At 40.3% G+C, this 17,178-nt stretch overlaps 1 protein-coding gene across 3 annotated transcripts in view; it reads right to left on the reverse strand.

Moving 5' to 3' along the window:
• fig4a (FIG4 phosphoinositide 5-phosphatase a) overlaps nucleotides 1-17,178 on the reverse strand; it is a 47,527-nt gene that overhangs the window by 2,732 nt on the left and 27,617 nt on the right. For 2 of the 3 annotated variants that reach the window (XM_080514492.1, XM_080514491.1), the window contains exons 18-24: nucleotides 15,825-15,883; nucleotides 15,197-15,344; nucleotides 14,931-15,014; nucleotides 11,607-11,805; nucleotides 5,276-5,361; nucleotides 3,339-3,413; nucleotides 2,701-3,199 (exon numbers count right to left, since the gene is read on the reverse strand). In XM_080514492.1, coding sequence (XP_080370618.1) covers nucleotides 2,923-3,199; nucleotides 3,339-3,413; nucleotides 5,276-5,361; nucleotides 11,607-11,805; nucleotides 14,931-15,014; nucleotides 15,197-15,344; nucleotides 15,825-15,883 — 928 coding nt within the window. In that variant the 3' untranslated portion in view covers nucleotides 2,701-2,922. Of the gene's footprint in view, nucleotides 1-2,700; nucleotides 3,200-3,338; nucleotides 3,414-5,275; nucleotides 5,362-11,606; nucleotides 11,806-14,930; nucleotides 15,015-15,196; nucleotides 15,345-15,824; nucleotides 15,884-17,178 lie in introns of those variants that run through there. The other variant, XM_080514493.1, reaches the window with a different exon arrangement.

Here is a 17,178-nt window from a genome sequence, read left to right on the forward strand (position 1 = left end):
TAAACGTTTGTCTAACAGGAAGGGCAACAAGCTAAGAATTAAACATTTTGCAGACGTTTAGTTCATGCTGCTTTGCATCAGGGAAGACGTGTATTCAAACATATCTGTCATTCAAAGTCTGAAACGGCTCTGCCCTTTTAATTTTCAGACAAAATCATCCTAAAAAGACAGAGGAGGCTAAAACTATTAATCAAATCACGCACACTGCTGGAGAGGATTCAAACTAAGTAGAAATCATAAATACCTGAAGAGCAAAAGAAGAGTTCTGCTTTTTAATGCTTGTTAAAATTCCCTTTTTGAAATGATTTGTTCTTTCAAGCACTAATAATAGTGTTTGGTAATAATCATACACCATTATTATGATTGACGAGTAATTATTGATTATCAATCATATCAATATTGTATTTATTACCACCTTTACCTATTCTCTATGCTCATACTATTACTGGTACTAACATATTGTATGAATGTCTTTTAATTTTATTATGGCTATTATTAAAGCACAGGTGACACTATTTTCATTATCAACATGGAAAATGATCTCAGCTGGAGAACAGGGTGGTTCAAGGTCCACTGTGTGGAATGCATATAGTGTTTAGTGTCCTGAAATTATGTGGAGATTCAAAGTAAGTTTTAAACTTTGAAAATGTGTTTTTACTGCACCAACTATGTTTCTCTCTGAATCAAGTCTTTAACCTCTTGCTCTCCTTGTCCTCATCTGGAATATTCACACGACCTTCAAACTTTATCTTTTTTTCTTCATCTGCTCAAAAATGAAGGGCAATCACTTCTATTCACGTTCCTCACACAAACATTCCTAGCGAGTGTCGTCGTCTTCTTCACCTGCACATTCGCTCTCTCTCTCTCTCTCTCTCTCTCTCCAACCTGTGCATTCACGCAGCAACGTGCAACATTGCCACGTGAAATTATTTCTACTGTCCTTCCACCATTTCTTTAAATCCTGTTTGGATTGCAATTTCCATAATTCTTCTTTTATGTTCTAACCACTTATTCTGCACTCGCAAACAATCTGCTGAGCCCATCTGGCTTCCTCAATACCTGTGTGGGACTTTTTTTTTTTTTTTTTTAAAGAAAAGCAAATCACAAGCCTTACTCTTGCCCTTCTTCAAAAGCCTCTTAAGCACCTCCCATCTTGAACTGGTCATTATTTTCACAAGACCAAGCGCTATCAGACTTCTGCTATACATCTGTGGAGAAGAAAATAATGACGCTTGCAAGCGTGTCGAGAAATGAGAACCTTTTGTAAGCCTTCTTGCCTTTTGTTATTATTGGACTCTGGCTGCTTGTAAGACTGCAATTTATTGCTATAGATGGTCTATATGCAGCTAATTTGAATAAGAGCTTATTAATAACTTGTAATAATATATGTTCTCCGTCTGTGTGTGATCGACAGAATAGTCAGCATCTATATTAGACATGTCTACATCCGCTGACCAAGCCATTACAGCAGACATGAATGTAATGACTGCACAGGAGAAACGTGCTTTTAATAAATTCCTGCATTCATCCCAGTTAAATCACTCATGCAATAAAGATTTCAATTTCATATGCTTAAACTGCACACAAAACATCAATGTGTCTTTAGGAGGGATGATAAATGTATGTTCTTTCTAAAGGGTGAAAGAGCAATAATTGCCATGTTTATCGATTTCTTTTTTTTTTTACAAAAAAATCTCACAAACACACACTTTCTTACTTTTTATGCCTTTATCTACTAAACAATGATTACCCTTTGGCATGTCTTAAACAGAGGGAAAAGACTATAATTTAGCTGAGTAAAAGTATCAAACTCATTAATTCACTGAATGAATAAATGTTTAATTCTTTTTTCAGCGGTCGTGAAGCGACACGTGTTTTACACCAGAAGAACAGATGCGAGAGGGGAGAGTTTGATACTGGAGCTGCAGACCAATGAATGTCTTGCATTCTGAGCTCGCATTCCGAGAGTGAGCGCACGTGAATGTGAATGTTCAGGCACATGAATGTCTTTGAAAAAGCACACCAAGACCAAGAAGCAGTTAAAGATGAAGTGCAGCAAGCAGAAAGTAAATATAGGCTTTTATCATGAAAATAGAGACTTAAAAATAAAGTGTCTCATGACTGATTTGTTTGTCCATGAAATGCTATTCCAGTGTGTGTGTGTGTGTGTGTGTGTGTGTGTGTGTCCAGCTTTGAGGTCCAAAGATAGAGAGTGGCGCGAAGTAGCCTTGCATTTCTATGGCTCAATATTGTTGTCGCACGTGTGGTTAAACTTGTAGCCGAGGGTAAATGAGCAGCAGGGTCACAGCTGCAGTGAGCAGCAAGACAACAGATGAACTAACGGGGGAATGACATGGCTGAGAAGAGGTGGAAGAACTGCGGGCAGCCATTAAAAAAAAAAAAAAAAAACGAAAGCGGAGGCTTGGCCGCAGCACACCTGCGGGCCTCGGCTATCATCAACATACCCGGGATATTTTCTCCGTTACTTTGGTTGACAAACACGGACATTCGCAATCCTGCTAAGCGGTACGATGAAGCTGGATATCAACTCGGTAATTGAAACCAGGCTTTTCCCCATCTTGATCAGTTCACGTTCAGATAAAAGGCACAACGTTTGCAGCGTCTGACCAATCACAAACCCTGCAGAGCAGCAGACAATTATTCTTCAATGATGCGAAGAATTCGAACATCCAGGTCAAAAGCAACGGTGTTGCTGCGGCGAAAGCCAGGAAGGAATGCTGGCAGAAAATTGCAGATTCTCTTCATACATAACTTAATTCAGTGGACAATATAAACGAACATTGATCACTCCATTTCTCTTTAGTCCCTTTCATTTGGCTTGGGTGGCGTTCAAGCAGCACCTTTGGGACCGGACCAAACCACCTGAAAAATGTCAAGCATTTACAATAGCTGGTCATCAAACTAGAAAATCATGTTACTGTCTATAGAGCTGCTCGTTGGTTTAATCTCATAACAGTTGGAAAATATTTGGATCAGTCTGATAACTGTAAATAATATATGTAGCACTAACACGGGTATTGCATGTTGTCCACCACCACCTACCCCCCTCTCTCCTCTCAATCTTCTCTTTTCCCTCTCTCTTGGAGCGTAGGTGAGACTCTTAGTCTCCTCCTGTTGCAAGAGCAAAAACTGTACTGACACTGGAAGGCTCTCAATCACATCATATTGTCTGCCCAAGCTGCCGAACAGGGCAAGGGCACGAGGGGAAAAAAAAGAAAAGAAATAAAAGAGACTTTAACACGACACGTGCGGGCGGATCATTGAGGAAGAGTAATTGGGTTTTTCTTCCGAGCGTTAATGAGTCAGGTTATACTCACAAGCTAATGATGTTTGCCAAGTTTAATTTTTCGGTTCTCTCCACTTCGTGCTGACTCTCCCCCAACTGAGCGAACCTGCAGGGAATTTAAAAAAAAAAGAAAAACCCCGATATATGTTATCCCAGAATTAGGGCGAAATTGGACTCTATAAATGCCAGCTTCATCTTCACCAAACGTGTCTGTTGAGATTTCTTTAATCTTCAGATCACATCATGAAATCTCAAACAGGTAATTTTTCTCCCACAGACAAAATAATATGCAACAGCTGAGCGTTCCCCTCTGGCTCCTGCTTATGATTTTTAATATTAATGCATTGATTTGTCGAGCTCGGGCTGCAGATAACATCTTTGGAGCTGTTCCAACTTCAGTAATGAATGCAATTTTCCTCTCATTATGTGCCACTACAGTGGGAGGATATGAACGACACTCCTCACTGCAATTTGAATTAGTTTTTGTTCAGGAGTTAATGCTTTAATCAAGCATCATTTCTAAAATAAAGTCAGCGAAGATCTTAACGTCACAAAAGTTTTAAACATGGCTTTTTTTTTTTTATGTCCAAGGAAAACGCTTCCAACACAAGAATGAATATCAGATGCATAAATCAAGTACGTAAAATAATGTCCTGGTTCATGTTGCCACGACTTGCTGTAGCTAAAAGTTTGATTTATTGACTGACTATCTGATCAATAAATAGGCAGATCGCAGGTGCAAACAGTTTTATGATCTTCAAATTGTATTTTGCGCAGGCTTTGAACTGTGTTTGGAGTTTATGGGTGAGCTTTACAGCAAATTCCAATTTAAAAAGAAAGAATGGATTTACGAGTGTGTTTTGAACTCCACCGTATCAAGTTCAACCACGCAGGAGGTCGTCAGTCCATCACAGTATAAACAGAGGAAAACAGTAACATGCAGACGCATGGACAAGGTGGCAACCAGTACGAATACTGTGTGGCTGTACTCAAACTCAAGTTGGTAAATGTTATTTTAAAAAGATAAAACTAGAATAAAACTCAATCTGTACTTGAGAAGTCATGAACAGTGACCAAAAAAAAAGGTGAAAATTAGAAATTGTCTTCTGAGGAACAGCTGGTAGTGTTACGTAAACTCATCACAAATGTGAGGCAGAAAGAAGTTGACGCCTTTTATTTTTTCGCCTCATACCTCACAGACACAGACTTTATTGTCAAGAACATAAAAACCTAAGTTTGCCCAAACAAGAAATGTCGGATAGAGTTTTTTTTTTTTTTTTTTTTTTTTAAACTTTCAGAGACACATGCACACTCAAAATGCCCCATCAACCTACATGTACAGTATACTGGGAGTTGAAGGCCACACAAACAGAAAGACGCTTGATGTTTGTTTACCGCGCCATATACTGTATAACTGGGCATCCTAAAGACAATGGGGTTGCATCACTGTTCTTCTTCGGTGCTCTGGTGCGGTGCGGTCCGCTGCTAAGCGGGCGCAGGAGTAACTGAGCTGAATCGATGTGTATGCAGAAGGCAGTACAGGCGGTACGGGACGAAGGTGCTGCTGCGTTACGCATCACTCTTCTGTTTGTCCTCTCTTGGTTCAGTGTAACAAAGAGCGGCTGCATGCATGATGCAGGGTCTTCTTTACAGAAAACCTCTGCAGAAATACATGACATTCCCACGACCGGCTGATTTATACACAACGCTTCGCTGCCATTTCGGGGTGTTTGCAGCAAAGCTTGCTCGTGAAAAATAGGCATAGTGGTGGAGAGGATACATACGCTAACGCTCTCTCAATCATGCTTGTAACAAATTGTTTACTAATTTATTACATTATTGGCATCTATAAAAGTTCAAATGTTAATCCATCAGAGGATAAATTACTGAATAATGTATTATGAAGCATCCGCACTTAATCAAAACGATGCACGTTCAAAATCATTTTTAACAGTAACGCAAATGTACCTTTCATAGATGTGCAGGTCGCTCGCAGGAGGAAACTCGGCCAGATTGAGGCCATAAGGCTCCTTTGCCATCTGCTGCTGGATCTCCTGCAGAAGTGAAAACGAAGAACATTAGAATTAAATTCTGCCTGAAGATATCCCCCCCCCCTGCAAGAAAAAAGACACTTGAGGAAGTTATAGTGTCCCACAGCAATGTCATCGGGTTCAGGTGCTTTCCCATAACTGATTGAGTAATTAGGATGACGAGAGGAGTCTTAATCTGGGCAACTTTAGAAGTGATTAGACTGCTGGTGTCTGATGAGGTGGTTTTGTGTTCTTTCATGTTCGAAGACGATGGCCTCCTGGGGTGTTTGCACAATGTGTCCAGAGTTCGCAAAGATATACAGATATAATAATAGTAACCCACATGAGCCCACTAGTGGATTCAACGAGGCTCAACGTGAGAGGCAAAAGGACATGGAGTTCACAAACTGTAATCTAGTAAACACTTGGATTAAAACCTGATGAACTTCTTTAAAAAAACTGTTGTTAGTCTGAAAATATAAACGCAAATAAAACATCAGGTAAAAACGCATCATAATCGTAGCAAAAACATGTGAGACGATGTTTTATACTTGGAAACCATATTGGAAAAGGACCTAAAAGACACATGATGTGCCATAAAGAAGTAGTAGAGCCTAATTAGGATTAATCAACGAAACAGATTTAATAGTAAATGATTTCAAAGGAAAATAAATCATCTCAAGGCAGTGTGAGAATCACAACTACCTGCAAAAAAAAAGGATATTTCCATTTTGTAATCATTTCAAGACAATGCATAATGACATTAATTTATGAATATGGATACATAAACTGCTTATTTTGGCTTTTCAACCATCTATCCCAGTACAGTTCGAGGGAATAATGAAGCTGGGAAGCCTCTGTGTTCATCTTTAGGTGAAGAGGCAGGAATGTATCGTATGCAACACATTTATCTTGTTTCGTGTGAAATTGCGAGGATGGTGTTATTATGTTCAGATTTCCTTGGCAGACGCCGAGCGTCTTCTCGAAATATTCAAATGTGGTACGAGTACACGTGAAACGACATGTGCCTGAACACTGATGGAAATTCGTGTGAAGTGTACGTGCCCCCCCCCCTGTGTGGGTCTCCTCCCACAGTTAAAAAAACCTCCGTGTGGAGGTCAAGTGGTGACCTTAAAATGGCTGTTAGACGTGAACATGACTGTGCCTGGTGGTTTGCCCTCCGATGGACTGCTGACCTGGCCGGGGCATATCCTGCCTTCATCAATATTCAGCTGAGATCAGCTCAAATGCCCTCTGACCCAAAGTGGTACAGAAGTTAGAGAGATGTTGATCTTGAGAAGAGACGCCATTTATCGACAAACGAGTTCAATCCTGTCAACAAAGATGTTCTTTCTGAGCACGCTGAGGTCTGACCTGGCCGTAGGGGGGAGTGACTGTCCGTCACTGTCTGTATCTCCATTAGGAGGCTTTAGCAGCCAGATCACTGCACGTTAAGGACGCATGCAGACATTCCTGACGGAGCGAAGTTCAGATATCACGAACGTAATGTATTCAGATGAGAGGTTATACATCTCAAAAAGTATTTCTTGAGCTGGTCCCTCTCAACAGCGAGTCATTAGAACTCTACAATGGTAGACTTGGATGCCTTTTCTACCCTATAGAATTAAAACCAGAGTCAGACTTTAACCCAACGTGGCACAAAATCAATATTCAACTGAATTATAATTAAAAAAAAAACATGATGTACATAAATGTAGTATTGGAGAACTACTACTTTAGAATATGGACTACATTTAAATCAGACTATAGTAGTTTTTATTATATTCTAACGGATTACAAGTATCTCTCAACTGATGCTCAGAGAAATAATGTACCTGGCAAAATAGAAATGCAGGAGGTGAACTTTGCCCTCTTTTAATAAAGTATAAAAGGAAGCAGGGCATTATATAACAGCATGCACTGAAATGCCCCGAAAGCGACGAGCTATGTCATTGTTCTTTTCAAATGTTTTCTGACATTGCAGCAAAATGCTCAATGTAAAGCTTTCAATATCCACGGTATTTGTATTGATCTCGGCTGCAAGGGAGCGGAGGATGATTGAGGGCTTTATAGGAACATGTCCGAGCAACGGCAGCTGTGAACACACAGAAATACACGCGCCTAATCGCAACAATATACAAAGCCTCGCTCAAACCAAGATTATATGGGAACACGCAAACATACACGGCAGCGTGCACACCTCCATATGGAGCACTGGGACAAACAAGCGAGACGCGTAAACAAACACTCGCTTACACACCCACACACACTGCGAATCCGTGCGAGCACATGCAGCCCCATATTGAGGTGGAATATTAAATGAGCATGTGTAAATTACATGGCAAATGTGGTAATGATCGAGCGTTTAAATATTTCAACAGTTGTGTGTTGTGCAGGCACCCTGGCAATCCGTCCTCTGGGATCAGACTCGCAGGCAGCGACACGAGCTGCATGAGAGCGAGTGTGTGCGCCCGACACGTGAGCTCGCCGTCCAACTCAGAAATATTCATGACCAGCTCCTTGCTCAGGGCCACGACGAGAGAGAGGAGGGATAAACTAAAGCAAATAAACCATTAATCACAATACGAAGGAGAAGGATGGGGAAAGAGCCAGGTCCTTTGCTTAAAATTCTGACAATAAAAAAAAAAAAAAAAACAGCCCGATGCACAGAGTTAACGTGAATCAAGCCGTCGAAGTATTTGAATCAAATCTCCAGTACTTCCTGAAGTGGTCTATTGAAAGAAAGCCTTGTCCCATTCGGAGGATTTCTAAAAAAAAAAAGAAAAAAAGAAAAAAAAGAACCAAAGGTGTCACAAAGAGTTTTTCCCACATAAGATAACCATCTTCTTAACCTCTGCACATCCATTATTCTGCAGCGCAGCTCGAACATTCATTTGCAAGAGCATGAAGGGAACGCACAATTATGAGTGGAGCCTTGAACAGTACCATCTTTTTAAATGGCTTTATTAATGCGTTACCTTTCAGCACAGCCTCAGGTTAATCAGTATATATGCAGATATAAATACAAGACAAGGCCAATCAAGGCAATGCTACATTTTAGGTCCATCTGTTCCAGTATCACATGTGACAAAAGAGAGAGAAGCAAAAACACTCAAGGGTGCAACCTTGTGGACCACCAAGCTTTCCTTTATGAGCTCACCGGGGGGCGATGACCAATACTGAGGACTGAGTCAGCATTAGTCTCACACTGAGTGCAACATTAAGCCATCGCCAATCAATTGCTTTTTCTGCACACAATTATTTTTAGAGGTGTCCGATCTTTGAAATACGACAACAAATGTGGTCTTGTTTTAAAGGAAAAAAAATAACTGATTCCAAACACCTTCTCCTGGGTGGATTTGAAACAGTTTTGATCTGATCTGATTATGAAGACACTGATTTAAGCCTCTTGTGTGTTTCCAAGACGCACGAGGGGAAAAATTATTACTTTAAAAGGAGGAAAGAGGATTCGACTGGTTAATCACCGACTGTTTATGTCACCTGGCAGAACAATGCACATGATTCCAAGTCGAGATTTGCTATCGGGGTCTCACATCAGTTGTCTGTTGGGAACACATGGTTTTATTTTATTTTATTTGTTCTATGTGTCTACGTCTATTTCTATGTCTTTAATAAAATATGCACATTTGATGACCACAGAGCCTCTTTCTGTAGTTTAAAGTTGCATTTGTCAATTCACCCTTCCCTTAGTTTGCTATGTCATTTTTGCCTTTTAAAATGCAAAATAAACATTAAATAATCTATTTAATAAAAACCTAAGCATTTCATTCAAAACACATGGAATGACCGTATTGGAGCACGGCCAAGAAGCAAACATCAAATTTGCTGGAAAGCAAGACTCCCGCCTCTCACGTGGCCTACAATCTGATAAACCATTAACATTTCCCAGCCTGACAGAAGAAACTGAGCAGCAGACATCATAATTGCTGCTCCTCACCCAGAAAATTAAGGCCTTTTAAGAATCAACGTCTTGACACCATCTGATGTGCAATATGAAATAGCCGTAATCACGAAGCATTCACGGTAAAACCTTCAACAATGTGCAAGACAACAAAAAGTCAACCCTTCCATGGAGCTGCTTCAATGCTTAATTACCAGCCAACGAATCCCAAAAGGGTGTGTTTACAAATACAGCCATCTTTGAATAATCTGAAACTGAATGAGAGTGAGCCATAGCCATGTATGTAAATTCAGATGTAGGCGAAGGCGGCCAAAGGACTCCTGATGCGGTGATGATGGCCTTAAGTAATGCCTGTCACCACAGTAATATTACAGTGGGTCAATAATTACTTCACACATCAAAGGTTATGAATGATAAAAGGTGTTTCTTTTAACTCCATTGAGGATGTTGTTTTCTGGTTCATTTAGTCCATCCTGGTAACACACTGACCTCCCCTCTGCGCTGGTTAATTGTGTTCAGACTCCCCTGCTGGTAGAGGAAATCTGGACCAATGGAGGATGGAAATGCGTGATCTGTCCACCTCGGGTGTGAATCAGATCCTGAGAACAGACTGCAATTATGAGTGTATGCACACAGACACACAGTTTGTTAAACTACCATCAGACCTGTCAATTTGAAGGTATTGTACTCGACTATATCTGAAAGTATAACTCTTTATTTCTTTCTTCTTTTTTTTTTACTGCTGCTCACAGCAATGATGGGGTTTTTTCTGAAAGTCATCCAGTTCACTATATTCTCAATAACCACCAGTAGCTGTCAGCTGTATCTAATTATATTTATCAAAGCAATTCAGCCTCAAGCAAATCAATTCTTGAAGGACAGCTTGTGATCACTTTACACTCCTTCAACAATGACTTCTCAAAATGAAGCGTAGTCCGTTAAGGCGATGTGAGTAAATATTGATGATGTTTCCACGGGCGATGTGTTTGAATCACTTCGAAAAAACATTAGTAAGGAGTGCCAGATCTTTCCCGTAAACATAAGGGAAGAAACTAACAGTATGGAATTAAATGAGCCATCAAAAATGAAGGAAAGCAAGACTTGCAAGTTTGACATCTTTGACAGGAAATTGGACATACAACTGTTCGGAATCATGGAGTTACTGTTTGTGGACGACGCCATCAAAAGTCTTTTGAAGGCGTGGCCCAGCTTTGAATTGCGGTTCTGAAAGTCGTTAATAGAGGAAGTTATAGCGGGGCGGGGGGGAGACTTAAAACAAGCAACGGACTTTATATTTCTTTAGCATGGCTTCTTTCAACCAAAACTGGTGACTGGAAATACAACCTTTGCTCAAATGCCTGAACTCCAGATCTTCTCTCAAATTGTAAAAAAAAAGAAAAGAAGTAATTCTATCAAATTAAGTGTCAAGTTTTAAATCTTTTTTTTTTAAGCACATATAATCTGAAGTCCCAAAAGCAGACAAAATCCCACTACACATGGCCCACATCCTCTAGTTAATAATACCTGCTGATTGTGAACAGGTACTGATGTGAGGCGGCCCAAATAGTATACTTTTTACCATAACAATAAAGGGGTCCTCCCTCAACCATTTCAATAGCGAGAAAAGACATGTGATGTATAGGAAGATTCAAATATGAAAGGCTTCAAAAGATTGAAGAGTCTAAAGAATATATTAAACAATGAAGACAATCGTCAAAGGTAATGAAAAACCTTCAATAGTAATCAAGAAAAGGAGCGCAAGACTAAAAACTTAATTAAACAGAAATTGTCTCTCATACGGATTTTCCTGTTCAACAAACCATCTTTGGAGAGGAATCACAGGCGCACATGTTACACGTGTTCCTCAAGTGGATTTATCTACATAATTCTTGTCACACATCAGCAGGTGAGGAAGAAAATTATCTGTCAAATGAAGCCAGCAGGGAAAGAAACCCTGTAGGGAGTCATAAAGCCCTCAGAGCACCACCTCTGCATCATTAAAATGCCGTTGAGACTTTGGTCTGAGGCAAATAGAAAGATTTCTTCTGATCATATCCCCTTTGAGATCCTGGGAGGGCAGAAGAATATCCAACAAATTGAAGCATCACCTTAAAGTTGATGTCATAACTTCAGACATAAAGTTTGAAAAAGTTATATTGTGTGCCTCCACTGTCTGGATTAGGATTACGTTTTCCTGATGTTCTTAGAGATGACATTTTCTTGAATTGAACTAACTTCCTGTCATTTTTGTTTATTCCCCATGAAAAGCACTGTTCAATATGTTCCATTGTTGATTTAAACTCAAACGCTGTGTTCCTGGCTACTGGGACGTGTGTATTTCGTATACCTCCTGCGTGCGACTGCTTTCTCCAGACTCTGTTAGCAGTTTGATGGGAGTCGATCGCTGCGACACGGCGCCGTCATCGTCTCGATCCTCCTCCGAGTCGTCCTCCGACGTGCTCGAGATGGCCTCCTCGCTGGGGGGAGGGGGAGCGCTGGCTGCAGTCTTCCTTTGGAGCAGCGCCTCCTCCTTATTAGTCTTGTTGCTGCCAAAGCCCACACACATGCACTCGGATTAGCATGAGCACAAATATATTTAATCAGTAATAATACATGTGAAGGTAAAAAAAAAAAAAAAAAAAAAAATCCGACTGTATATTCCCGTAACTGAAATCATCAAATGATTGTTGCCAGGTAGCGAGACTCATTTTGACTCAAATGATTCATCAAAGCAGCAGCATAATAAAGTGCCTCTGCAATGCTCCAGAAAGAAACCAGACTAAACCGGCATGTGAAATTAATGATCGCGTCCCTGGTCTGACCTCATCATCTTCTCACAGAGGAGTCCTCTCATTTCTACAGGTGTAATCCTTCTGGAGTGAAGTGCTCTCCACATTCTTCCAGAAAAGCCTGGATGAGTCACATACAAAAAAGCCCAAACCGTTATTTACTGTACCTTTGTACTGTACAACCCGGTCAGGGACCTTCAGAATAATCATTGAACTGCTCCCATGGAAATCAAATATCAGTGGTAAAGTTCACACTACAACGAGGCTTTTACTTTTATTGCTCCGGTATTCTAAAGGAAGACGGTATGGTTTGCATCCTGAAACATTTGCATCTCATCCGATGACCGGCACAACAGAATGCCATGACATTTAAACCTCACATTAGAATACAGCAACTTGAGAATGGAAATATTTCCCAACTGCACTCCACGAAGACCGTAGAGGAACCTTTAATAAAGCACATCATGACATCCTTGAATTAAATATAAACAGAAAGCCTGTTATACATAAAAACAACATCATCTACCATTTTCAATCGAATAAAATCTGCAATAAAACCTTACATAAACAGACAAACGTCTCAAACTTGTGGAAGTGGTACAACAATTCTTGTCCTGTTAAATAGCTACTGAATACTTTATGTAGTTTCAGTTAGTGTGTACAACACACACGAGCAAGTGTGATGTCACAGTTTGTCAGATGGGCATTTTGGGTTTTTTTTGGTAGTAAAACTATTCCAGCTCCCACAAGATGCCCACAAGTAGCTGTTGATTTTCTACTGCTGAAATACTCCCTCACCATTTTGCAACTGTGCTCTGAGAGAAAAGGCTAAGAAGATGGATGAGAAGATGCACGGCCGTACAGTATCGAGAGAAAACAGCAATTTGATGGTGAGTGGCAGTAGATAACTGTGGGTGCGCATCAGACGAGTTTAAGTTTGCAGACTGCACGTCAGATGAGTCACCCAACCTATGTACTGTACTCTTTGAACAGCAGAGCACTGCAGCACGTGTACGCAACCTCCAAGACCTCAAACTCAACATTTTACTGGATTCTGCAGATTACACGACCAAAACACGAGCCTCAGTGGAATGAACGGTACTCAAAGCAGAGATACACAGATAAAAATACATGTAGCACCACTCTAAAAGGAACATATTGTAACGAAAAATGAAATTCAGTTTTCATTTAAGAACAAATGAAACGTTTTGTGTCTTAATGGAATTGGACAGTCAATTCGGTCTCCACTGTTAAATGTTGCACTGAATGTCACTCCATGTATGTATCCAGGTATATATATATATATATATATATATATATATATATGAACGTAGAAAGGTTGGTGTGTATGTACCCATCTGTCTATCTATCAAGTATGCATCCGCTCTTTTATCACAACAACTTTAGTGCCAACAAAATTCCCCTTTATTTTGGATAGAAACATATAACCTCCACCAACAAGCATGATACAGTCCTTTTGGGTTTTCTTTTATAGTTATATCTTTTTTTAACCATCATGAGATGACACCCCCCCCCCCCCCCCCCTTGTTGAAGGTTTGATCGTTTCAGGAAGCAAAGCACCAGGTGTCACATAGTGATGGCAGAAGGTGAGATTAAAACTCGCTTTCTTCATTGTTAAATAGAATTAACTTGTTGAAAAAAAATATGTGAAGATGAACAAACATGTTAAGAAGCACAGATACACGTGTTTGAAGATGTTCTAGCCACTACAAGGACACACTCATGGGAGTGCAGGAGGGGGGGGAAAAAAAGCCATCATTGTCAGACGAGTACTGACAGATTACAATATAAACATGGATTGGTTGGACTCTGTCATTACACTGTACTGCAGCAAAATCAAATCAAAGACGTTGGTTCTTGACAAGATGGCTGTGACTGCAACTTCTTCATGAGGGTCCATACAGAATAGCAGTTTACCGATATAAATTGTGAAAATGAAATGAGTTTTATCATTCAAATAGGACATGTGTGATGACCTTAGTGTCACACAGGGCAAAGTTGAAGAGTGAAAACCCCCCAAAAATACTAAGAAACAGCAACTTTTAGAGGCTTCGCTCTGACGGTTGAAAGTGTCAGGGAGAATGCTAAAAAAAATATTTCAATAGCATTACACTGAGGTTCTGGTACCGAAACCAATATGTGTGAAATTGTAATTATTTTTAAATAAACAGATAATTTTATCATTCTAACAGGAAGACATTTAGCGAGTGCCAAATGTGCATAATGGAGCACGACATCGATACCAGTGGAAGCATTACCACGTAGATCTGCTCAAGCATGAGGAGGCCGATTGTTCATTATGAACTTAATATCTGTCGTCACTCAAAACCTGAAAAACTCTTTAATCTATTTATTCATCACTGTTAAGGCTGCCATGGTGGGTTGAGTGTTCATCAGTCAGAGGCAGAACACAAAAAACAAATTATATTCAAAAGCTAATTACTTTAATTAAGATAGCCCCGCTTTTGTGGGATTCCAAAGTCAAAAAAATAAACATGTTTCTCAAAACATATGAGTCAGCACCTAATGGTGGAGCGGTTATGCAATTAAGAGTCACCGGTGTGTCGAGCTTGTGAGGTGCTTTACACTGGTCAGGTGTGTGTGTGCGTGTGTATTTTAAAAATGTATGCATACACACAAGGGGTTCATCAATATCAATGCCGAGTGTTCTCACTCATTCTCAACAATAACAGGGAAAAGGTCAGAGTGCTGTTTTTGGTTACCTGAGAACAGTGTTAAATGAAGCTGTGTACATGAGAGCACTGTGACCCAGGCCCCATAGCAAGCAGGGGGGGAAAAAAAAAAAAATAGAGAGAAGGGATGAATCAAAACACCACCAATATTGGTAAAAACACACTCACCCAAGCACTGATTTCCCCGTTTCCTCCGGCTTGCGAACAGTGAATGGGCTTGGATCCACTCCTACCGTCTTTGGCATAAATTCCCTTTATAAATACAAATTGGAGGGAAAGCATGTAAAACGACATCATACTGTACGTGAACATTGGGTCCGCTGCTTATCAGAGGCACTTTCCAATAATAAACATTTGTCTATTCAGTGGTGGGGCAGCGATGTCAGCACTGGGCAGTTGTTGTGTCGGTTTCGTTGCACGTGTGCATATTTCACCTCGCCGAGTTGGTCATGGCAATGCAGAATGTGTCGTCAAAGGAGGTGAGCTCATAGGGCTTGAAGAACTCTTTGTAGATGTCGATGCTCTCGTCGAAGCGGTTCACTCTCTTCACCGTCACTTTCTTCATGGTGTCTTCACAGGCGACTGCAGGCAGGCAGGAGCGGGACAAAGCACATAATGGAGATTGTTCATGTGACGTATTCCCCGCGCGGGACGCAATGCATTGTGGGAACTCGGCGCCATGTCTCGGAGGTCACAAAGAGGTGACGTTTGGCATGGATAGCAGCAATAAGGAGTTTCCCTGCAGACAACATTGATCTTCCCACTGTATAACGGTATAGCTGTATAAACGGCTTTTAACAGTCACATACAGTTGCCTGTCCATATGTGGTTTTGACTGTGTTTCCCAGAATGCTTTGCGCCTTCATGTTGGTGACATGCTCAGGCAATGCCTGTTTACCGGAAGTTTGCTCAAATTAAAACATTTTGTGGATTCAATTTAGCAGCTTCCTCACAGTGAAGCTGGCAGTGGTCATTTCACATCAATGTACAACCCATTGCAAACTTATTTGAACATAAAACAAAACATTGATAATATAGAAACTGGTATCGTTTAGAGAATACCTTCATCGTAGGGTATAGGCAGGTACGTCAGGATGCCCTTTGACCACCACAGAGTGTAGCTGCAGACCGAGAGACAGAAAACCGTTAAAAAAAAACAACTCAGAAAACTTTCCACAGGCTGAGGTGCACTCTGCATTTCACCCCGTCTTCTCTGATGCGTCACATAACCTCGATCTGAAAATTGTCCTGACTGGACCACCCAATGCACAACTCCAGAAATCAACAGACTTCTATTCAATGAGAGCAATTTGACTGAAAGCACATATTGTGGCTTGGTTTAGTGTGTGATGTGCTATTTACGACAGCAAAATTCTACTTTGGGGCTGCTGCATTGTATTTAGTTCCAGCCATGCTAATTTGTTGTAATAGTGACCCGAGCCGCGGTTGGCCCATTGTGGCCACATAAACAAGTGACCTGTAAATAAAATGGGTCTACCTTTATGTAAGCATGAAGATAATGAAAAGCAAGAATGAAATGACGAGACGGACTCGGCGCTCACACCCGGGAATGAACACAATCCAGCACGAGAACATAAGGGGAGCCGTCAATGTGGGTTGATGAAGCAACGGCATGAAGAACAAACGATCAGCTTGAGACTGACGAGACTTTTCTTGTTGAAAAATAAATGACCCAGGAGAAGTACAATACAACATGTTCCAATTGTAGTATAATCACTATTGCCAAAGGATTAACTATATCTTAATGTGTACTCTTTTACATACATACTCCATAGTTATGCATATATAGTATTTTGTTCCTGATGTTGTACATATTTCATACTTTACGTTGCTTCATAAGAAAACATAGTTAATGTCATTCTTACACCTGCTCTGCTTGTATGCACAGGCCAGGGGAAGCTGTCTCGCTTTTGTCCCTTTTGCTACATATTCTGATCACAATAAAGGCATTCATACGCGTGATTGTAGAAATGGCTGCAGATTTGCTAAAACTGCTGGAAAGACAGCTGTTTTTTTGTTGTTATTGTGTTTTGGTTTCTATACAGAAATGGTGTTATTCCTTTCATCATTCCCCAGTTTTATAAATTATGTTTTTTACCTTTGATTATACAAGAGATTATTGTTGCTGTTGAATAACCTCTAAAGAGTTCTGTGAATCGGTTTATTTGATTATAGAGACATTATTTTGCCATATAACTGAACTGTGTATACATGGGGCATGCATCGAGATATATTAAAATGACGAGGCATCTTTGAGTGTAATTTCAAGATCCTCAAGACTGAGCAAGGTGTTCTATTTTTTAGAAATCAGAACGTGATCACTCTTTCTTATCCAGCCGGTAGACCGTCAACATTATTCTTTTTAATGTTAAAAAATCATACGTAAATTCTTCAA

This window comes from Blennius ocellaris (genome assembly GCF_963422515.1).
Source record: "Blennius ocellaris genome assembly, chromosome: 18".
Classification (NCBI taxonomy): Eukaryota; Metazoa; Chordata; class Actinopteri; order Blenniiformes; family Blenniidae; genus Blennius; species Blennius ocellaris.